The sequence below is a fragment of the Gouania willdenowi genome, chromosome 19 (assembly GCF_900634775.1).
Source record: "Gouania willdenowi chromosome 19, fGouWil2.1, whole genome shotgun sequence".
Taxonomy (NCBI): domain Eukaryota; kingdom Metazoa; phylum Chordata; class Actinopteri; order Blenniiformes; family Gobiesocidae; genus Gouania; species Gouania willdenowi.
The window spans coordinates 9,116,188-9,141,851 of NC_041062.1; the positions used below are offsets into that span (position 1 = coordinate 9,116,188).

Sequence of the window (25,664 nt, forward strand, 5' to 3'; positions counted from 1 at the left end):
AGTCTACACTAGTTTACCAGGTATAAACCAGTATACGCAGGCATAAATGAGTATAATAATTGATGTTAATATACTGAGAAATATTATTATAAACAGGTTTGAACCAGGAGAAACCAGTTTATCAGGTTAAAACCAGTATAAAGAGGTATAATCCAGTACAAACTGGTTTAACAAATACAAACCAGTATACTAATTGATGTTAATTAACAGAAGAATACCAGTATAAACCAGTTTAACAGGTTTAAACCAGTATATATGAGCATATATGAGTATAAACCAGAATAATAATGAATGTTGATCTACTGAGAAATACCAGAATAAACAGGTATAAACCAGTATTAACCAGTAAAACCCAGTATCACGTATAAACTAGCATATCCAATTAAACCAGTATAAACTAGCATACAGACTGGGAGAGTTGGTCAATCCTTCAGCACCATCAGCAGGTCTCAGCTTCACTGGTGTTCTGCTCAAACTGGTGTCCCAGTTAACTGATGACTGACTGCTGAGCACAACCAGCTAATACTCAGACTGAATCACCAGTAAACATGATCACCATTAGATTTCAAAACACCACTGGAGTCTGAGTGAGAACAGCTGTGTAAACTAGTCATTGCTGATGGGAATCGCTTCCTGTTTGCAGAGAGGAGGAGAATCATCTGATCTTCTACTGAGAGGTTCCCTGTCCTCTGAAGGCGTTCAGGCTCAAACATCGAGGTCAATAATTCACTAGTTAGTCTCTCAGAGCCTGAAGCTATAGCTCCGCCCCCCCGCGCTGAACCAGTGACGTGATGGAGTTAAATGTTTACGTTCAGAGATGAATCCCCTTCAAAATAAAATGCCTTTTCTCATACACAGACAAAGACTTGGGAGACAAAGTAAACCTAAAGCAGGAGAACATGAAGTAAATGTCTGAAGATGCTAACGTCACCGTTACTGATAAACACTAAGGGAATGAATGAATTAATAAATGATACTGAAAATTAAGTATTAAACAAGCCTCAGCTGTCATTAAAACATAAGCAGACACATTCGGAACAGATCTAAATGGATTATTAAAATGAATTTTTACACACACACACACACACACACACACACACACACACACACACACACACACACACACACACACACACACACACACACACACACACACACACACACACACACACACACACACACACACACACACACACACACACACAGGAGTGCAGCACTGCTGTATTAGACCAGAAGAACACTGCTGTGTATCATTCATGCTTTTAAAATGTAAAAATATGCCTTAAACTTCATCAGTAATATTCAATCAGTAATGTGATGAATTACAGGTAAAATTGGTTAAATGCATAATAATCCCAGTCAAGGGACAACATTTAGTCATTTAAGGCTTTTATAAGGGTTTCGTTAATTTCTTTTAACGTGTTATTTATTGCCGAAAGCGTGCTGACAACTGATGCTGATATAAACATCATATCCATGTGTTTCTCCATGATCTCTGCTGTGAAGTTGTTCTCAGTACACACAGGGGGGCAGACGTCACCTATGAGCATCGTGTTTGTTTGACCTCAGTGGGCGGGGCTTCGGAACCAGGAAGACTAAAGGGCGTAACAAGTTAATGACGATGGAATTCAGTCGATCAATTGTACGCTGGGATTGGTCAGGTATCAACGTTTGATAAATCACACATTTGTCCTGTCGTACGACGCAATGTGAACTCAGATTTACACGTTTTCACGTAAGGTTGATAAATAAGGACTAGTGTGTTTGGAGATCAGACGGAACGTCTTCCTGATGCTGGAGGAAAGAGGAGATGTTGATCAGTCTCTGACGGTTCCTCCTGGACTCTGTTGGAGCTGAAGAGGAGCCGTGCTCTACTCCTCAGAGAAGCCTCCTCACTGCTGAGAGCTTTGATCTCCATCCTGGTCCCCACTGAGGACTCAGAGAAGCAGGAGAACAGAATTCACCACAACACCCCAGGAGGAATGTTCTGAGCAGTGGAGGAGTGTGACAGAGATCAGTGAAGACGTACGGAGAGAAAAAGGAAGCACGAGTAATTATTCCTTTAAGTTCACATCTACGTTGACGGAGCTGACATTTAGCTTCACACACACACACACACACGCACACACGCACACACACACACACACACACACAATAACCTTTTACAGTGTGCTAACAAATGACCAGCAGACAAATATAGCTGAACATTCATGTGTGTGTCTCATAGAAACGATCTGAGAGCAAAAATCTATAAAAAACTGTTTTTCACGCTGAAAAGAAAAGTAACTAAAGAATAGATCTGCTCCTGTCCTTTGTTACAGACATATGAAGAATAGATCTGTTCCTGTCCTTTGTTACAGACATATGAAGAATAGATCTGCACCTGTCCTTTGTTACAGACATATGAAGAATAGATCTGTTCCTGTCCTTTGTTACAGACATATGAAGAATAGATCTGTTCCTGTCCTTTGTTACAGACATATAAGAATAGATCTGTTCCTAAATGTACAAACATGAACCAAATCCTCCATAAGGTCTCAATAACGTGCATCGGTTTAACTATAAAATGAGAATCGTCTCCTCCACATTTTTCTGGTTTTCACTCTGTGCAGTGTCTGCTTCGTATTCCTTCTGTGAGTGGAGCTGATGTAAAATAAGACTCCGCAACGCCTCCTCCAGTCGCTGGGAGCCGTGATATTTGGCCCGAGGGCAGATTAATTCACTCCATCTGTGAGATTAGAACGCGGTGCTGACGTGCTGCATGATTTATGGCGTGGCTGCGTTCGGCCGCTCGTCCCCGCGTGTCTTCTGCTGCACATCAACAGGTCCCACGGTAACAAGGCCCATGCATAATTTACGGTCAGAGCAGAGCGTGTGAAATGCTAATGTGGAGCAGGATGTGGACGAGCAGCCAATCAAGAGGTAAAGGGAGAAGAATCAGGAGGATGCTCGTGTTTGTTACTACAACATGTCCGTTTAGTTCTGTAGAGGGCGCTGTGCCACACACACTTTGTTCTCACACTGTCAAACAGTCATGGGCAACTGGTGGCCCAGGGGCCACACGCGGCCCTTGATCTAATTTTGTGCGGCCCTTAAAATAAAACGACCCCATAAAGGCACAAAAAAGAAGCAATAATCATTACGCAAGAAAACTACAAAAAAAAACACTAAAAAATAAAAAATACAAAACAAAAAAAAAAATTACAAAACAAAAAAATTAATGAATTAGTTTTTTTAAACACAACAAAAATTAAAAATGTATTGTGTTGTTTCGTGTGTTAATGTTTGGATTGGTCATTATTTTAAATGCTGACATGAATGTTGATCATGTGACCCTAAGGTCAAATACAATAAAATTTTTCTCTAATTTTGTGTGCGTTTGTTATTCTTTTTTGTTTTGTTTTGTTTTTTTTTGTTTAGTTATGGTTTTGGCATGTTAGTGTTGTCGTATTGCAAATTTTTGTCTAATTTTTAGTGTTTCCTGAGTAAATTTGTCATCATATTGTGTTTTTGTCATTTTAATGTATTTTTGTTGTTGCTTCATGTATTTTTATAATTTTTTAAAATGTATTTTTCTGTAATTTTGTGTATTTTTAAGTCATATTTTTGCATTTACTTTGGGGGCTGCACAAAACCAGACTGAGGGCCGTACAGTATGTGTCTGTTTTAGAGTTGAACGCTCTGGGATGGTTTAAAGTGAAGCTACGGTGCAGTATTGTGCAGCAAGAGTGAAGGATTTCTTCAGTTATAATGAAAAAGTACTCATGCCAAACTAAAAAAATAAAAAACAATGATAGTGAACAGAAATGAGTGAAAAATTGAGGATATGAGGACATGACAGGAAGTGACCTTAGTACTAAAATGTGAGTTTGGTGCCTGTGAGGAAGGCATCAACTGGCGGCTGCGGCTGCTGAGTGGAAACGTTGCTTCCATTAAAATGTTAATTCTTCAACAGCAGGAGATGAGTGTGTTGTGTTTGTTGAATTGAATGTTGTTTCAAAGCGTTTCCTCCTCTTCGCTGTGTTTTTGATGTGCGTCCTCAGTGAAAACCGCTGACTCAGCAGCACCGGAGCTGATGGGACTTTTTTTTTTTTTTTGTATCCTTTTGGTTACACTTTTTGTTTCCAAGGTCGGGAACAAACTTTCCTCCCTGAACGCTGTCGTGACTGCAGACGCCGCCGAACATGGCGTCGTCCTGAAAAACGCCGCCTTTTGATGAAGAAGAAGAAGAGGAAGAAATGCTGATTTACAGCCGTGCCTGTTATTCCAGGGCGAGCCCAGCTGTGCTGAGCTCATCAGGGTTTGATGGTGTTTTTTACGGCCTCGTTTGTGTGTCGGCGGTGTGGGGACGACATCTGCATCGTAAAGATGTGACTTCCTGTCAAAATGTGAGGCAAGGTCACACGCTCACAGAAACCCTGAGGCACAAATAACTACTTTTCATTTTCTGGTTTTTTAGAAACACGACTCCAGCCTCCGGACCACTAGGGGACGACAGGGCAGCCATGTGACCAGTGGTTTTCATGACATACACACACCTAGAGCGACCTCACAACACAAAATGTGTTCAACTCCACATTTGGATAAAAAAAAAGGCTTCACACACGTTATCAGGGATTTGTGATAAATGGGGAGAATATAAGACTTTTTGTCTCAGAGGATGATAAGAAGGTGTAGAACGATGACAAGTGTCCTTTTTCTTTTAAATGTGTCCTCATTTAGTTTCTGTGTTATCACACAAACACAGAGACACAAAAGGACTGAAAGTGTTCCACATTCCTCTACCAAGCATTCACATTCTTTATCTAGGAATTTGTGATGAATGGGAACATTCACGTCATTTATGATGGAAGCGTTTTTAAAAGGTGGGCAGACATCGACAACTGGCGGCCTGAAAAATACACAAATGACTCTCAAAAAACATACGAAAAGAAAAAATAAACAAATTACAAAAAAACACATAAAGACTCCTATAAACACACAAAATGATTAAATACGTACAAAACGGCAAAAAAAACAAACAAAAACAAAACAGCAACAAAATAACTCTAAAAAACACAAAAAGAACAAGAAACAAATGACTAAAAATATACAAAATGGCAACGCAAAACACAAAAAAAGGGAACAAAACACTAAAATTATGGGAAAATTTACAAAAACCTGTGTTAAATCTCCGATTGGTCATTATTCTTATGCTGACATGAGTATTGATCATGTGACCCTCAGATCAGACAATCCAATTTGTTTTGGCCCCTACTGTGATTAAAGCTGCTGCTGTAGATTAATTGGAAAAGAAAAAAAAACATATTTGCTGATTTTGTTGGTGTGATATAATAAAACATCCTTTAATGACATGAAAGCACGCACGCAGGTACGTACGTACGCACACCCCCCCCCTCCCCAGAGATATATTGAAGGACTCTGTGTGAAAAACGTAGGAGGCTGAAATGTCCAAAGTTTTTGGGGGAATTTGAAACCTGCGGCGCTGGAACTCTTCACTGCATTTTTTTGGCTCTTTGTTTAAAGCTGAGCTGCTCATCGACTGCCATTACACTAACTTCTACCATTTACACCCATTGATGCCTCTTTAGTCTGTGTTATAGATCTTACACACTCGTCCCAGAGCAATAAAACACTAAGTAAACGCTTAGCCAGAGCGCTAACACGTAGAAGCTAATGAGAAGCATGACACCGCGGTCACTTTTGATTGGGATGTGGATAATTTCAGCTGCTGGACGAGAGTTTAAAAGACGGATGCATGAAAAATAAAAGACAGGAACAGATCTATTCTTATAGGTCTGTAAAATAAGGATGGGAATAAATCTATTCTTTATGCGTCTGTAACAAAGGACAAGTACAGATCTATACTTTATACATCTGTAACAAAAGACAGGAAGAGATCTATTTCTTATATGTCTGTAATAAAGGACAGAAACAGATCTATTTTTCATACATCTGTAACAAAGTTGTTTGTTCATATATTTTAACAGATTCCCTTCCTCGTTTGTTCTGTAAAATAATTTCTTGGATTCACTTTAATGGTTAGAATTTGAAGGGATAATATTAGTTATTTCTTATTGGCATGGTTACTAAAAACAAAGAGACGCAGGTTTTCTCGAAGCTCAGAAAACATTCTTATCTGCAGCAGACAAAGCTGCACCTGCAGATCGATTGCTTTGTGGATTAGAAACAGACCAAGGAACAGCAGAGCTGACAGCTCACACGTGCGCGCACGCGCACACACATTCACACCTAAATAACAGCGCTGGATGTAGCTCTTAAAAAGTCTTCTTACTGTGCACTTCATAAACTCCCAGCAAACACCAACCGACTGGATTCTTTCTCGTTTGCTGATCTTGGTATAGACTGCACGCGCACACGCACACACACGCACATTAACATGCAGCCCTCGTACTTCATCTGCTGCTGGAAACAAACTCACACTTAATGGTTTTGTGCTGCAGTGGTTTCCTTCAAAATAAAAGCACGTCCTTTTGAAATATTGGACATAAACAAGCTATAATCTGTTTTCTTTATGTTGTGCGTTTTCAGCTGTCGGATCTTTTGGGTACATTGTTGTTTGCATCACGTTATTAACTTCTAATAATGTGCTTGTAGTTTGTTACAGAGGAATTAATTAATTAGCCATCATGAGTATATTAGCATTATCTAGTATTAACATGAGCCTAGCATTTGAATTAGTATAGCATTAGCTAACAATAGCATTAACTTAGCATTAGCATGAACTAAGCATTAGCTGAACATTAGCATTAGCTTAGCATTAACCTAGCATTGGCATTAAATTAGCATTAGCATGAACATTAGCCAACCAATAACATTAACCTAGCATTGGAATTAGTATAGCATCAGCTAGCAAGTGGATTAGCTTTGCATTTACATGAGCTAAGCATTAGTGTAGCATTAACCTGACATTAATATTAGCTACAGTAAGCATTAACCTAGGATTAGCATGAACTTAGCCTTACATTAGCATTAGCCTACCATTAGCATTAACCTAGCTTTGGCTTAGCATTAGCATTAACATATTAGCATTAGCTAAGGATTGGCATAACTTAACATTAGCTAAGGATTGGCATAACTTAGCATTAGCTTAACATTAACCTAGCATTGGCATTAACCTTAGCCTAACATTGGAATTAGTATAGCTTTAGCTAGCAATAGCGTTAGCTTAACATTAGCTAAGCATTAGCATAGCATTAACCTAACATTAGTATTAGCTATGCATTAGCCTAGTATTAGCATGAACTTACCATTACATTAGCATTATCCCAGCATAAGCTTAGCATTAGCATTAACATTATTTTAGCGTTAGCTAAGTTTTAGCATAATTTAGCACTGGCCTAGCCAATAAACCCTCTATGAAATACTGACTGATTACGATGTGATGAGTAGAATCAGATTCCTGATTCTTATTGTTTTCTAGCTGTTTTCCTGCAGACAAAGTGCACAGCTGTGTGTTATCGCCATGGATACATGAATAATGATGGTTTGTTTGGTGGAGCAGGTCAAATGGATGTTGTGGCGCTGACCTCTATGTTAGATCTGGGTCTGATGGGTGGAAGAAGAGAACCCGCTGGTGTGACCCAGGCAGGGTGGAGCAAAGCATGATGGGAGGCTGGAGGAGCAAAGCATGCTGGGAGGCTGGAGGAGAGTGAGTAATGAGCAGAGACACTTTTAGAGTGGTGATGATCCAGAGAAGATGCTGCTCCTCTATGTTTTATGCATGTCCTCAGCTCTGCTGCTGCTGCTTTTTTTCATCTTTATTTCAGCATTTCTCCTCCAGCTTTGTCCCCGGAGCTTGTTTTTTTCCTCCACCTTTGTGTGTGTGTGTGTTTGATGTGTGTGTGTGTGTGTGTGTGTGTGTATGTGTTTGATGTGTGTATCCTCCGGCCAAGCCTTGTAAACCTGCACCTACAGGCCTCTACAGGCCGAGGAGAGTTTCTGCTCTGAAGGAGCTCCAGAGATGATCCGTCAGCTGCTGACAGGCCCGACCTGCCACACACACACACACACACATTTTGTGTGTTTACTCAATATTTTTGTAGTTCTTTTGTGTATTTCTGTGTTTCTTTTTATCTTTTTTGGGGTCATTTTGTGTATTTTTTTGTCGTGAAAATCAGTGAAAAAAGCCAGTGTGATTAGCGGCTAATGCTATCCTATCTCAGTGCCAACTTTCAAAGATGAAAACTACAGAGAGAACTTTTATCTGCTACTACCACCTCCTCGCTGATTCTCCTACATGCCAAATTCTTTCTAGTCCGGTCCTGGTTATAAAGGCCATGTCAGGTGCACACAGCTTCTACTGTATGGTTGAATGGGTGAACAAACCAGACTCTGATTGGCTTTTGTCATACGAAACAGTTGCAGGAGTTCAATATTTTCAACTCTTGCGAATGTGCGGATATGCGTAAAATCGGGAGCACGCTCGCACGGCCAACGGACTTTTTCTTTTTTTTTTTGACGTGCGGATCGGACCGCACCGCCGCACTGGAAAGATTTTGCATCTGGGACGTGATGCATCCGGTGTGAACGCAGCATAACAATCGCACTTCAGCTGCTCCCGATCACACGCGGAGGAAAACAGCTGAGACCAAACCACCGAAGGCCACGATTGGTCCACATTGTCATTTTACTGTGTGTTTGTGTGTGCATGTGTTCCCCTCAGGAGGTTTGGCTGCAGTTTGTCGTTCATCCGTTCGTGCTCTTTTATTCATACTCGCTCTGTGTGTTAGTCGCATTGGATCTCCATCAGCCCCTCTCTCTCTCTCTCTTTCTCTCTAGTAATGAAGACGCCTCCTCTGATTGGTTGCCTGGAGGCTGTAATGTGATGGGATAAGCAAGGAAGTCAGGATGAGGCACACACCAGCTCTGCAGCTGTGTGTGTGTGTGTGTGTGTGTGTGTGTGTGCGTGTGTGTGTGTGTAAACATTCCTGGTTCTGATCAGGTCTCCCCTGCAGTGAACTCTACTCTTTAAAAACTCTATAATCAGTTAGAAAACAATTACCATGTTCAAAATTTTTTCTAGGGATGTAACGATTAATCGTAAGGCAGTTAAAAATCGATTCATAGGTATCACGATTCACATCTATACTGTGAAAATTGAATCGCAGTACTTTTTTTAACCTTTTAATCCAGAAGTGTTGGCGGCAGGCGGAATCTGCTAATACTTTCTTTCTGGCCGCCTTCTACTTTTAAACATGTTCATAAATGATTCCTTACCCCTTTAGCACCAAAAAATATCTGTAATATTACTTGAATATCTGTAAAAGTCACATTTTTCTATTAGCTCTGTCTGCTAGCATAGCATCTCTTCTTCACTGCAAGATATCTGCATGCCAACCGACCACTGGGTTACCAGCGCCCTCTGCTGGTCCAAACAAATATCTTATGTAAATACAGTGAAATTACTTTTTTTTTTAAGTCCAATTGTTAAGGCACAAAATACATTTTTAGTTGCACTTTTAAAAAGAACTATTATGCAGTTTTGCATTGTTCACTATAGAACCAGAATTTAAATTAATAGGCTTCTTCTTCATTTGTGTTATTCCTTTATTTATTTCATTCAAGATATATTTTTAGTTAAAATGCATTGTTTTGAATAGTTTATCAAGGGATTCTTTTGACAATGAAAAAAAAAAAAGGAAAACAGTATAGTTTTTTTATAGATTTTTTCTCCAAAAAAATAAAGGAATATTTTTCAGTCATCATTTTTCTACAGTCCCATTTTGTAAAATTAATTGTGAGAGAATCGTATCGTGAACCCAGTATCGTGAATCGAATCGTATCGGGAGTTGAGTGAATCGTTACATCCCTAATTTTTTCCAGGCCAATACTCAGTCAGATAAACCAAATAAAGCAGGGTTTAAAGTTTCACGTCTCTATGACAAAATTGAAGGAAAATTTCCATCAATCCATACAGAAAATGAATTGTTGTGATAGAATTACAAAAATGACCATATTACATTATTACACGAATTACATGTGAATTATTTTGGCTGAAAACATTTCAGTCAATTTCTTTTTTTTTGCTTTGAATCCTGAGTTAAAGTGAATTAACCACAGGTGACACCAGTTTAGTGTGTGCGCTCTCCCTCTGTGTTTGTTAATCTGTCTCTGAGGGACAGCATGTGTGAGTGTAAATCTGTTAAATCTCCTCCTATCAATCCAAAAGCCTCTGCTCTGATGACTGACATTCTGCTTCGTTAGAAACGTTTAAAAGCTGCTGCTCACGCTGATTAAAGGCGGCGGCAGAAAACCCGAGTAGCTGATTTTTTATTTTTTTTTCAATCTGCTCCCTCGGCTTCGCTTCGCTCGTCCGCGGAGGAATTAACATAAAGTTTAAAAGAGCTGAGCAGAATACAGAGTGGATCGATCGATGGAAGACAAATGGCTGTGGCTCGTGTCCATTAATCCTGTTCTTCTTTCTGAGGAGACGTTACCCAACCCACAGCAGACCACGCCCCTGAACGCACCACGAGCTAAACCTCCTCATTTTGGCAGTAAGAAGTTACGTCAGTCATATCGAAAATTTTTGCTAATTTTTGTTGTGATGTACATAATGTAATGTACGTTTTTGTTGGAGCCTATATTTTTGGAATAACCTAAAATTGTCGTGAAATAAGTTGTTTTTGTAAATATTTTTGGCGTAACTTACATTTTTCACGAATACAATTTTTGTCCAAACGTACATTCTGCCGCAACCAATATTTTTGTTGTGGACTAAAAGTCATATGTAGCAGCGTAAATTTTTGTTGAAGCGTAAAACTTTTTCATAGTGTACATTTTTGTCGTAGCTGACAATTTTGGTATAATGTACCAAAATCCAATTTAATTTTTTGTCCCAACTTAAATCAATGCTCTAACGTTATTTTTTCAGTTTTCATTATCAACATTTTTGCCATAACATAAAGTTTTGTTGTTGCGTACATTGTTAACGTAACCTATGTTTTTGTCCTAAAGCACATTTTTGTTAACAACATTTTTGGCATAACCAACATTTGTTGTACATATTTTTTTTGTCCAAAAGTACGTCATTGGCGTAACCAACATTTTTGTCGTGGCTGACATTTTTGGTATAATGTACAAAACTTCAATACATTTTTTTTTAATGACATTGTTGTTCAGTTTTGTTCATTTTATAATATCTTTCAGTTTTGTCGTAACCTAATTTTTTTTAATGAATTCAGGTCCTCCTGCTATCCATAATCAGTTTTAAATGCTCATTTTATCAGGAGCCCATGCAAGCTAACGTTCATGTGTGCAGGTTTTTTGGTGGAGGTATTACTGCGTGTATTTGTGTGTGTGTGTGTGTGTGTGTGTCACTGCAGTGTGGAGAGGATTCATGGCTGCAGTAGCTCATCACTGCACCATTCTCCCCCCTCAGTGTAAACACAGTCATTAGCGTCAGCTCATCGCTAACATCGCTAACATCGCTAACCCAGCTCCATCTTAATATGCTTTAATAAACGTGTTCAGCAGGACGGTGGAGACCACATTAGCATTAAACAGCCTCCATTTAACATTGTTACACCTTCCACACGCTAATCATAACACGCACGCGCACACACACACGCTATTAACGTACGTGTTAAAGTGCTCGTTAGCGCAGGCAGCTAATCACTAAGTTATGTGGCAGCAGCGGATTTATTCCTTCATGCAGAAATGATGACAATCAGCAGCTGAACTTCTAATCAACCAAAGTCGCTCCAATCAGTGGTTTTATTACTGACTAGTCACTGATAAGTCCTGGAGCAGTGTTTCTCTGTCAACTGTTTTCATAAAAATACAGTAAAGTAAATATTCAAGTTTAATCAATGACAAACTTGTATACACATGCACTAACTTTCCTATTTACTTACTTTGTTACTTAGTTACTAACCTACCTATCTACTTTGTTACTAACCTATCTACGTATAGTTACTTAGTCAATAAGTAACTTTCTTAGTTACTAACTACTTACATAGCTACTTACAATTCTAGTTCTCCTTTGTCTCCATAAAAAACGTAATACACATGAAAACTGAACCTAAAAAGAGAGTTTAGTCCATCATTGGCTAATCCTGAGGTAGGGGGTGGGACATGATGTTAAACCAGCCAATATAAAATATACAGTAACGTTTCTTTTTCCCAGCCTGTGATTGGTCGGACAGCGTGCGCGCTTCTATATCTGCGAGCTAGCGCAGCATGTTTGGGATCAAAGTCATTTCAATTAGTTTTTGGATATTTTTGTGTTTGTTGTCATTTTGTATGTTTTTGTGTATTTCATTTGTTTTCTGTTATTCTATTATTTAATTTTTTGTAATTATTATTTATTATTTTATTTTTGCTTTTTATTCGGCGTTGTTTTGATGCTATAACCGTCTTTGTGTCTTCTTTTGTAATTTGTATTTTTTATGTATTTTTTCCCCCACGTCATATTTGTTATTGTTTTGTGTTATTTGATTAATTTAATTAAAAAAAAAAATCTTTATTATTGGGAGTTGTTTTGGTGTTATAACTGTCTTTGTGTGTCTCCTTTGGTATTTTTTGTGTGATCTTGAAGTCGCCTTGTATGTTCTTGTTCTTCCCCGGCTGCTGTTGTGCTTCCTTAGTTTTGAAGCCGTGATGAATTATTGGTGCGTGACTTTGTGTTATCATGCATAAAGCGTTTGAAAGTGACTCTCGGTGCATTTTGTTGTGTTTGTGTTTTTTGTGTCAAAGTTGGTAAAGCAACAAAAGTGTTGGTGAATAAAAAATCCAGTTCCAAACGTTTTTTTTTTCTTGTTACACCCTCAATTTCATTAAATCCTTCAAACTTAAATGAATACACATATAAAGTAAATAAAAGTAGATTAAACACAGGGACAGAAACACTTTACACTAAAAATAACAGAAAACATAAACTCTAACAACAGCAGCTCAGATAAACTACATCAGTGTGTGTGTGTGTTTGCAGTGGTTTGTGTTACAGCAGGAGGTCAAGTGTTATTATTGACCTGCATTAACCTCTGCACACACACATGCACACACACACATGCACGCTCTGAGCAGCAACCATATCACTCACAACATCTGAGAAGCTATAAACTGTGCTGTTCTGAGGATGTGCACACCCACTTATCATCCTCTAAACACACACTAATCCTCTAAGCACACACTTATCCTCTAAACACACACTTATCTTCTTCGAAACACATTTATCATCCGCTAAACACACACTTGTCATCTAAACACACACTTATCACACAAACAATGTGATTAATCCGTAAAAATGCACTGACCTACCCTCAGAACAGACCCACCCAATTCACCAACCAATCACAATGAGCTATCCTTCTGGCTTATGAACCAACTTATCCACTGAATGCTCTGACTTTCACTTACACACACTTATCCTCCAAACAATCAGCATGCACCAACTTCCCCTTAAAGCACACCAACTCATCCTTTTGAACGACTTATACCTACAAACCCACTGACTTACCCTCCGAAAGCACAGACTTACCCTCTAATGCACCGAATCGCCCTGCCGTAACATCGACTTACCCTCTAAACGCACTGACTTACCCTCCCAACGCACCAACTTATCCTCTAGTGTAGTGACTTGCCTCCCGAACGCACCAACTTCCTCTCTAATGCACCTACTTACACCCCAAACACACCGACTTACCTTGTAATGCACCTACTTACCCCCCCGAAAGCACCGACTTACCCTGTAATGTACCTGCTTACCGTCCCAACACACCGGCTTACCCTCTATAGCGCCGACTTACTCCCCGAATGCACTGACTTACCGTCTAATGCACCTACTGATCCTCCAAACGCACCGACTTACCCTCTAAACGTACCGACTTACCTTCTAAACGCACCGACTTACCCTCTAAACGAACCTACTTAAGCCTGAACCTTAGGGTAAGACGTATACCCTCTAATGCACCTACTTACCCCCGAACACATTGACTTACCCTCTAATGCACCTACTTACCCTCCAAACGCACCGACTTACCCTCTAATGCACCACTCTGACTCACAGACGCACCGATTTACACCTGAATGCACCGAGTCACCATAATGTGCAGACTTATCCCAGATGTGTCTTACACAAATGATCATGTGATCCTTACAGAGGTTGTGACAGTGTTTAATTTCTATGAAGGACGCCAGTGTTTGAATAAAGAGTATAAATGATAATAAAGGGTATTAATGATAATAAAGTCTGCGCTGGGTTTGAGGTTCGAGTCCCATCTGCTGCTCACTTCCTCCTCCAACGTCTCTAATGGAAACTAATGTTCCTCAGGTTTCTCACTGGCTCAGCTCATCACAGAGCGACAAGGAAGGTGATGAAGACGAAGGAGAAACCATTTTCTTCTCCTTGTACTGTTTTTACAGTATATTATTAATATCATAATTTTTAAATTAATATTATTATTGTTATTATATTTTTGATTATAAATGAAATTATATGTTGCTTGGATTAATCGTGTTTCTCTTTAGGTTGTAATTTCCTTCTTTTTTTTACCATCTTAGTTATTTATCTTGAATACTGTATCGCAGTTTTATAGGGTTTTAGTTTTATTATTATTATTACTACCATTTTAAGTTTGTATTTCTTATTATTCTGTATTGTTTTTCCAGTTTTATTAATGAATTTATTGATAATTACATCTTATTATGTAGGTTTGTATATAAGTGCATCAATTCTGTTTGATTGATAGAAAACATCGCAATATCATCTCCAAATATAAGCATATTTAATTGTTTGGTCATTTTTAATTTCATGTATATTATATTTCCTATTGATCATACTTTAACGTGACCTGTGCATTAAAATAGACTTTTTGCATTCATACATATATATATTTATTTTTTCCTTCTTTTAATTAAACCACTCTACACATATAAAAATACATATAGAACTGATATATGAATAAACATGATAAGAATTTAAATTAATAATTGAATTTGTGGTTAAGCTGCTGAGATGTGACACATAATGAGATGTTAATTAACAAGCGTGGCATACTGAGCCGATTAACACAAACATCATCATCATCATCATCACCACCTCCATTTGTCAGTCGTCCAATCAGCTGTCACTGTCTCACAGTGTTAATGTAGTGACCTTTAATTACATCACACACCGAAAGCTTTCATCACACGCACACACACACTCCTGTTGTCACATTTGTGAGTTATGAACCATTTTATTGATCATATCAATCAGCTTCTCATTGGTTTGATTTAATGTTGACCTGTTGATACATATGCACATCAGCATTTTGTACTTACACTGTCTGTTATAAATACATCTATAAACACACACACACACACACTCTCATTAAAACCCACTCATAGGAAAGCTGTCCTTTCTTAAGCTGCTGCATCAGCGTTTTTATGGCCGATCACATGATTATCAAAAACCAGACATTATTTAGTCCACGAGCAAAAATTCTCATTGAACTACTAGAGTAAAAACATTGTTACCAAATGTTCAAATGAAATTATAAAAATACTACATACTAACTTTTTTAGTTACTAGGTTATTTACCTAACTTCTTATTTATTTGGTAACTCAGGAACATGATATCCTAATTACTTAGTTAGACACATAGTTAATTAGATACGTTGTTATTTGTTAATTAGTTACAAACTTGGATAATTAGTTACTTACTTGAAGTAGCTATCGATACTTACTTAGTTACGGAGTCACATACCTAGTTGAGTAGTTACTAACTTCTTTAAATATTTGATTTTTCTTTACTTTTTTAATGTATATACTTGGTTACTTAGTCACAGGTACATAGCATTTGTTCAGTTACTTAGTTACTCATAAAGTTACTTATTTATTAACTTAGTCACATACCTAGTTACTTAGTCAGTAACTTCATTATTTATTGGCTTTTATTACTGACTAAGTTACTTATTTACTCAGCTACTTTTTTACTGTATACACTTTGCTACTTAGTCACAGGTACATAGTATTTTTTTAGTTACCTAGTTACTAACCAGTATACTTAGTCACATATTACTTACTGAGTTCCCAACTTATCTACTTAAGCAGTTACTTATCTACTTAAGTCATTACTTAAGTCAGTCAGCCTTTACTTTTCTCAGCATCTAACACACGAATATGAATATTTACTCACCGTACTCCACGTCGTAGAAGATGATGAACTTCTGCCACCTCAGCTCTTCCACCATCGTGAGCATGACGTGGTTGAGGCGTACGGGGGGCCGTGCTGCTAGCGTGTAGCGGTGCCCCCCCGGGCTGGGGTTGAACCCACAGGCTGTGCGGGGGGAGCCCTCCCCGTTCCTCTGGACAAACAGGTGAGGGATGTGCATGGCGTCAGTCAGAGACTGGAGAGCACTGGCAGACGCACAACCAGTGGACGTGATCAGAGCCAGGATTCCCTGGTTCATCAGCTCACACGCTGGAAACAACAAGAGGTCAGAGGTCAGAGGACTGTGCTGAGAGAGAGACATGGCGTCAAACTTTTCACAAACTCACTTCATTTCATCTTTAATCTCAGGTGATGGAAGATAAAAATACTAGTAAAAATACTGGAAAAAAGCCTTAATTCCCTTTTTACTGTTTTAACAATGTTTGTGATTCACTGAAATCATCCTGAAGCAGAAAACAGCACCATTAATGACTAATATTTTAACAATTGTTCAATTTGCATCATTTATTTAAAAAATTGCACATTGTAGGAATTTCTCTGTAACTTTTTGTGAAGAATTAGAGTTTGGAGGAAAAATTAGTTTTAAAATTCAACAAATGCTGAAATCTTTAAAAAAAATTAATTATTATCATTATTAATTCTTTTTAGGGCTGGGCGATATGGCCTTTTATAAATACCGCGATATTTTTAGGCCATGTCACGATACACGATATATATCTCGATATTTTGCATTACCCTTGAATTAACACTTTGATGCACAAAATCACACCAGTATGATGATTCTATATGTCTACATTAAAACATTCTTGATCATACTGCATTAATATATGCCAATTTTAAACTTTCATGCAAAAAAGGGGATATCACAACTAAGTCAAAGTTGACATAACTGTATTTATTAAACAGTGAGTGGCTCAAACATAAAATTGTCAACAGAAAGTGCACGTTCTGTGCAAAATTGTCACAGAGACATTTCAAAACAAGACATTAGTGCAGGATGCAACTCACATGGCATTTCAAAACACAAAATTAAAGTGCACTTTTTGTACATAATGCCACTACAATATTTTAAAACAAATAGTGCCCTTTTGTGCATGTTGTCATTAAGATGACATTTCAAAAAAAAAAAAAAAAAAAAAACAAAAAAAAAAAAAAAAAAAAAAAAAAAGTCCGCGAGTTTAACGGTATGGTCATTTTCAACACCGCACAGACTACAAGCTGCGATATATCGAGTATATTCGATATATCGCCCAGCCCTAATTCTTTTTTTTTTTTTTTTTTTTTAAGTAAAACAGCACACAATCTTAAACAACTGTATTTCTACACATTCACTATGTAAAATATAAACCTAGTTCAACTAAAATGCAGTAAAATAAAAATCTGAGCTAAAAAATGATCAAAAACTAATTCTAGAAAGCAAAAAAAAAAATCTTTGGGTTTGCCATAAATTCTTGATATCACAATGGGGTCACGATCCAAAAAAGGTTGCACTAAATACAGTTTCATTCCATGTGTGTTATCTCTCATTCATTCCATCATTACGCTCAATAGTTGTTTTTAAATAGTTTTCTAAGCAAAAATGTTGTAATCAGACAAAAGGGGGACTTGGATTCAGAAATAAGAGAAAGGGGGAATGTGAGCCAGAAAAGTTTGAGAACCACTGATTTAGAGGAATAATAATTTTCATTCATGTTTTCTCTCCAATTCTTACTTTCTTAATAAATTTCAGGCTGAATTGGAAAGCTCTAGCGGCCTGATTTGTGCCGCGATCCCCGAGTTTGAAACCCCTGCTCTACAGAAGCATGGGACAGGAATCAGAGTTTGGCACTCAGACACCTGCAGGAGGTAAACCAAGTTCACCACCCTTTCAAAAGAAAAGCACAGGATCTTTTGCACATGGTTAGAAAGTTTTAGTTTGAATCACTTAAATCTGTTTTCATTAAAAATCAGAATCCATAAAACCAAAGCGATCAACAAAAAGCTGAAACTGTAGCGACGCTGTATAGATTCTCTGGAGCAGCGGAGGGCGGGAATCATCTCTAACAGGATTGGAAAAGATTATTTGTGTGGGAGTGAAAATCCAATCCTCACTGAGACGCTGATTAAACAGGAAGCAGCGGTGGAGTGTGAAAGCTGCTTTTCTACAATCGCACAAACACACAAACCTGCTCTCATTTGTTTGACCCCGCCCCCCCTCAAACCCCCGCCTAATGTGTTTCAGGTTAAAAAACTCAGAAAAAGTCAAAAAAAAGCACCTCACCTCTGGGTGCATCACTTCAACTAGTCATCATTATGAGTGGTGACTCTTTCATGCCTCAGCGTCATAAAAAACTATAGGTTATTTACATAACCCTGGTTCTCTGAGTAATATGAGTGAGATGTCTCACTATGGGATATACGCCTCTGCATCATTCCTCAGAAGCCCAATCTCATTACTGATTGGCTGGTGAAATGTATTCATCCGCGACAGGTAGTCCCACCTACTATAAGTAGAGTGGGCGGATGATACTACGCCATTCAAATAAGCAAACCTTGGGTTGTCTGGTGAGACTCACTCATATTACACAGAGAACCAGGGATATGTAAATAACCTATAGTTCTCTTTCATAACATTAGTTTTGATGTCTAACTATGGGATATGGTAGCTCCCGTATGGCAGACAAACTTATACACCAGCGCGCAGGGCAAGCATTGTTCAGATCAGGACAGGAGAACCGCCCATGCCACGCACGGAGCAGAGACATCCAGCCTATAGAACCTGACAAAAGTGAGGGGCGAGGACCAGCTCGCCACAGCACAAATGTCCAGAACAGACACTCCCCTGAACAGGGCCCACGATGTGGCTAAACCCTGAGTCGAGTGTGCAAACTAGTGCAAACTAGTCCTAGGCTAACACGATAACCAGTTAAACCATAACACCAGCTGGTCATCTTCCTCCTAAAGAGGCAGGAGAAGAACAAGGGGATGAATCATGCCATTCACTCAGTACGCACGCACGCACACACGCACGCAGGGTGCTAATTGGCCAAGGGGTGGGACAATAACAGCACAAACCACACCCACATCAGATTTCTGACTAATCACATATCACCTCTGTGGAGCTGTTTTACTGTCAGAATATGGAGTTTGATCTGGGTTCAGTTTAACACCAGTAATACCAGACCAACTCATAACTCTCTCCTACTTCATAAACTAAATTAAAATCTAAAGCTTGGAGCGAACACTTCCCATCATTAGTCTGTGGAGACACATTCAAGGAATGATTCAACTGGAGTTAGAAACCAGTGTGAAATCCCTCACCACAGCTTTTTAAAGAAAGCCCAAAGTCTCTCTCTATCCTACAGGTCCAACATCCAGAGCTGGAAACTATTTTCCCGCAGGAACCTCCGTACGGTCCATACAACACGTTCTCTGCTTTCCCTCTTTTCTCTTTCTTTCACATATCCTGTGGGAAAGCTTTCAGCTACTAACTCCTGCTAAATAGGTTTTCTTCTCCTAAAGACAAAACTCAAAGACACACAACAAGCAAAATCCATCCATCCACACACCTGTACGGGTACCTAATATCTATTAATTATTCATATCAATATCTCATGTTTTTTTTTTTTTACCTTTTTAACATATAAAACTTAGTTGAGCCAGTTACCTTTCTCTGAAACTTTTCACAATGCCAGAAACACATCACCAGACAACATGAGCACTAATCGAACCATAACACCAACTTGTCCAAATGCTTAATGTGTGAGAAACTAGTCAAAATATAACATGATCGCTAATCAAACTGTAACACCAACTGGTCCAAACGCTCAATGTGTTGGAAACTAGTCACCAAATAACATAGTCACTAATCGAACTGTAACACCAACTGGTCCAAACACTCAACGTGTGAAACACTAATCACCAAAATAGCACAATCACTAATGGAACCATAACACCAATTGGTCCAAGTGCTCAATGTGTCAGAAACTAGTCACAAGAAAACACGATCACTAATCCAACCGTAACACCAACTGGTCCAAGCGCTAAATGTGTGAGAAACTAGTCACAAGATAGCATGATCACAAGTCAAACCGTAACACCAACCAATACAAGCTCTCAATGGATCTGAAACCAGTCACTAGATAGTCTGATCACCAGTTGACATGTAACACTATAGCAGGTCTGAGCGCTCAGTGTTTAACGATCAGGGTCTTCCTCCAAAAAACACAGAAGAACCGTGTCGGGGTGTTTCAGTGGTTTGTGCATCGGATCACGCCGCTCGTTCAGCACACGCACGCACACACACACACACACACACACGCACACGCACACGCACACACACACGCACACACACAGAGGACAGGAGAACAAAGCGTAGCATTGTGAGGGCAGAAGCTTATGTTCAGGTAGGTGAACAATGGGATTAGAGCTGCAGAGAATCTGTATTAATCACTGTTTGTTCTCCGTTTATCCGTTAAATCCCTCCATCGCTCTGTGTGTGCGTGTGTGTGTGTGTTTACCACGCCACGTTCACGCTCAGCAGATCTGAGGAGGATATACATTGCAAATAAACTCCATCTCACTTTTAAAGCTGCCTTTGATCTAAGCGGGTAAAGGTGTGTGATCAGATCAGTCTGACTTTAAACTTTATCTCGTCTGAATAAAGGGTTAAACGTGGAAGAGGAGAGTTAATATTTCTTTATTCCTGTGGGAGGATCAAAGTCAAAGTCAAATGACATCAAAGGCACTAATTACAGTTAAAGTTCAGGATTAATGTACTCTGTGTATACTGCACTCAGCTAATTATAATAATCACACATTTATACGTTTAAGTGACTGTGACTACGTGTAAAGGCGTGGAGAGTACTGGTATATCCTACCCAAGTAGAAGTACTGTTACTTTATTTGAATAGTACTCAAGTTTCACCCCCATGTTTATTGTCGCTAATAAATCTTGCCACGGTCCCCTTGCATACAGTACATATCTTATGTATGAACTTAAATATTGGAACAATTGGAACTTATTTTATTTTCCACAAAGGCAACTGTATAAAATAAAAGGTTTGTTTTTTAAATAAAAAAGGCCAATGAACTCAATTCAAAATAAAATAAATTATCAGGCTCAAAGTATATATATTTATGAACTATAAAACTGAGAAAATAACCTTAATTCAATGCTGTTTTGGTGCCGTGCATTACGTTTAATCTGATTGGTCGGCTATGATGTGATGCATTACGTTTAATCCGATTGGTCGGCTATGATGTGATGCATTGTGTTTAATGTGATTGGTCAGCTATGATGTGATGCATTGTGTTTAATCTGATTGGTCGGCTATGATGTGATGCATTACGTTTAATCCGATTGGTCGGCTATGATGTGATGCATTATGTTTAATCTGATTGGTCGGCTATGATGTGATGCATTGCGTTTAATCTGATATAGGCGGCTATGATGTGATTTATTTGTTTGTTGTCTGGTCATTTCATCTTTTTGTAGTTTCACAATGTCTTGTGAACATTTTAAAACAAAAAATTATAATTTACTCAACCATTGGGTGTAGAAATGTAACAAATGACTTTACTTCTTTTAAAACGTACTTAAATACAAATAAAATTACTGAATTAGAAATATACTCAAAAAAGTACAAGTACCCATGAAAGAAACAAATTTACAGTAACATGAGTACATGTAATACAATACTTTCCCCTCTGGTTGTTATTATCATAAGATCTGGCAACCCTGGTTTCCCCGTCCATTGGTCCACGTTACCATGTGACTGTGATGTGATTCGTCAAGACGGCGACTAATTAAATCCTGCAGGTGATGTCTCACACACACACACACACACACACACACACACACGCACACACACACACACACACACACACACACACACACACACACACACACACACACACACACACACACACACTTCTGAACGATGAGGACGTCACGTCCCCAAAGCTTAATTAAAGCTTCCATCCGTGAGGACCTGGAGCCTCATTACCCATAATGCATCACTCCACCAGGGGAGTAATGCATTGAAATGTAATGACTGTGAAACTAATGACACCGTCATTACAGAGGCTGTAAAGCTACTCAGCTGTTTATCATTGAGACTACTATACTGGTTATACTGGTTTATATTTGCTCTACTGGTTTATACTAGTTTAATTTGGCTCTACTGGTTTATACTGGTTTATATTGGCTCTACTGGTTTATACTAGTTTAATTTGGCTCTACTGGTTTATACTGGTTTATATTGGCTCTACTGGTTTATACTAGTTTAATTTGGCTCTACTGGTTTATACTGGCTTATTCTGACTGTACTGGTTTATATTGGCTCTACTGGTTTATACTGGCTTATTCTGACTGTACTGGTTTATATTGGCTCTACTGGTTTATACAGGTTCATATTGGCTCTACTGGGTTTTTTTTTTTTGGCTCATACTGGTTGATACTGGCTGTACTGGTTTTTATTTTGGATTACACTGGTTTATACTGGCTTATACTGTTTTATGCTGGTTTTTATTTTAATTATTTTCAGGCTTTAGTGATTCATGATGAGGTTGATAGACAGCACCCAGCAATGCTCAGCACTGTGTGGAACACACACCTGGACAGAGTCACACAACATCAACATGACAGTGTGTGTGTGTGTGTGTGTGTGTCTGAAAAAGCAAGCAGCTGTTGTTAATCAGAGCCTGATTCTTTAATAAGAGATGTTATTCTAACTAAGAGCGGGCTCCAGGCTCAGAGAGGCCATAGCTGTGCGTGTGTGTGTGTGTGTGTGTGTAACAACACATCTATAGAGGCCAAACACACTTTCATTTATAATTTCAGTCCTGCCGGCCATTAGAGCCTCAGGGAAGAAGCTTTGTGTGGTTTCTCCTGAACAATGACGAGTGTACATAAAACACACACACACACACACACACACACACACACAATAATAAGACCTGAAAGAGCAGTGGTGATGAAACCCACATATGAAAACCTTTCAAAAGGTTTTTTTTTTTTTTTTTTTTTTTAATTGAAAAAACGTCAAAGCAGCGTTTTTTCACAGAGGAAGGTCTGTGATGATGATAATGATGATGAAGATGATCCAGCTCATCCTTTACTAAAACAACATTTATGATTGATAATGAATGGATCATATTTCCCAGTGTGAGCGACACACGGTAATAAGTAGGTAATGAGTTATACTTCTTTCTTTCTAATCATTGAACTCTAACTAAATATCCAGATTTTCTCCTTATTACTAAAATATGTCAAAAAATAGAACCTTTTTTATTTTTTTTAAAAACTTGTTTTTAAATGTTTTTCTGTATTTTTGACAGCAAATACATTAATGGTGCTAAGTATATATTAATAGATCATTTTTCCTCGCTGAAGCTCCGCCTCCTGAGGCTCGGAGCAGCAGGATCTCGAGGACCACACAGAGCTGCATCCACACTGTCACGTGAGCTCTGCTGTTTGGAGTCCGGCAGCTCTTGTTGATGTTGCTAGGCAACAGCATCCCCTCTACAGACTGAATGTTTGTGCTGCGGCAGAATTTAAAAGACTAGACATTGGTTTGATCCATGAAGCTTCACTGATAATTATTGATAACAGAAACTAATAGGTAACCAGAGGAGGAGAGAACATTCCAGAGATTCCCAAAGGACGAGTGGAGGGAAAATGAGATGCTGCTACACAGCCTGTGGTTAATGTCTGAGTTTAGATTATAAAAACACTTTATTCCCTTAAGCTTCACTTAAACGAGCGTATATTACATGTAAACTCATTTTCCCAGATCCCCTGAACTCAGCACAGACTCCTCCTGTCAAACTCATCCTGGCTCAGACATCAGCTGTGCTCTACTCTGATCTCCTCACTCTGTCACACAGCCAGCCTAAAAAGACTATAAGAAGTCAAAAAGGACGTACAAAATACGGCAACAAATATACACCAGATGTCGACAAAAGTACATACATTATCTCCAGAAACACACAAGACAACCACAAATACACACAAAATGACCACAAATATATACAGAATGACTATAAATACACAAAACAACCATAAATACACACAAAACGAGCACATATACACACAAAACATGACAAAACACACAAATCAATAACAATTGCACACAAAACCATGACAAAAACCCACAAATTTACTCTTACAACACAGATATGTGACAAAAACACATTAAAAAAGAACAAATGCACACAATCAAAACACATAAAACAATAACAAATACACAGAAAACAACCACTTTCAAAAGTTCTGATTGTGTTGTGCTGTGAGGTCCTGACTGCGTTTTTTTTTTTTTGACTGATTGAGGGCTGAAGACAAGGATCAGTGTGTGTGTGTGTGTGTGTGTGTGTGTGTGTGTGTGTGTGTGTGTGTGTGTGTAGAGGAGACACTGAGAGCTTGGCTTCTTCTCAAAGTCATGACAGCAGAAATTACCTCCATGACAAACGTGTCACATCGGAGGCGTGTTACCATGGCAACGAGATGCGGCGGATGCCGTGACCCCAATCAGCAGAAGGAGCCCTGGGTCCTCAAGGGGGAAGGGTTTCCTCTTACGAAGATCATAAAAATAAGTAGTTGAGCGTCCTCAGCTCTCAGCGAGAAGGATCCGGATTGTATTTATACTAGGGGTGTCAAACAATTAATTTTTAAAATCGCGATTAATCGCACAACTTCCATAATGAACTCATGATTAATCGCTAATTAATCACATATTTTGTATCTGTTATGATTATACATCAAGGATATTTTTCAACTTTATAATACTGTTATAAACATAGGAGTGGACCAATATGCAACATTATGCAAAAATGTTTATTATTGCAACAATTAAAACTCAGCCCAACAGGAATAATGAAACGCGCACATTAACATGAATTCAAAATCGACAATGTAGTGTCCAACTTAACATTTAGAAAGAATTATTAAACATCCAGTTTTCAAACAGCTTAAAATAAATAACTGATCCTTCTGCATCACAGCAGAGACATTTTCAATTTGTTATCTAAATGTACCACCTCAAAGCAAATAGCACACAATATGATTGTGCCTAACCACCTCACACGGGTAGAAATAAAACATAACACAAAACACAAAAACATCCCTTACTACAAAGTAGGCTCAACATAGTGTTACAAAAAAAATTAAAACAAAGAAATTGTGCCATTAACAACTCTCATATTGTATTCAGCAAAGTCTGTGTAATCCTGCCTTATCCTTTCCCATCCTATTCTTGACAAAATGAACAAAACCAAAGAGCTACTATATATGTGGGTTGTCCACATTACTTTGGTTTCTTAGCACTGTGCCAGTTGCTCAAACACACAAGCCTATTTACATTTTCAGACGACAGGGCAGCCCTCTTCTTCTGAACAACATGTCCAGACAGTGAAAATAACCTAATAATAATACACGCGTATGACTTTTGTTCTGTCGCGTGAACCATCTGGCAGGACATTGAAGCTGAACTTTCCATCCAAAAG

General features: G+C 38.5%; 1 protein-coding gene across 4 annotated transcripts in view; it reads right to left on the reverse strand.

Moving 5' to 3' along the window:
• Nucleotides 1-25,664, reverse strand: part of LOC114481041 (glutamate receptor ionotropic, delta-1-like) — a 184,630-nt gene that overhangs the window by 36,112 nt on the left and 122,854 nt on the right. For all 4 annotated transcript variants that reach the window (XM_028475355.1, XM_028475353.1, XM_028475356.1 and 1 more), the window contains one exon: nucleotides 16,146-16,430. In XM_028475355.1, the coding sequence (XP_028331156.1) occupies nucleotides 16,146-16,430 (285 nt within the window). The remainder of the gene's footprint in view (nucleotides 1-16,145; nucleotides 16,431-25,664) is intronic.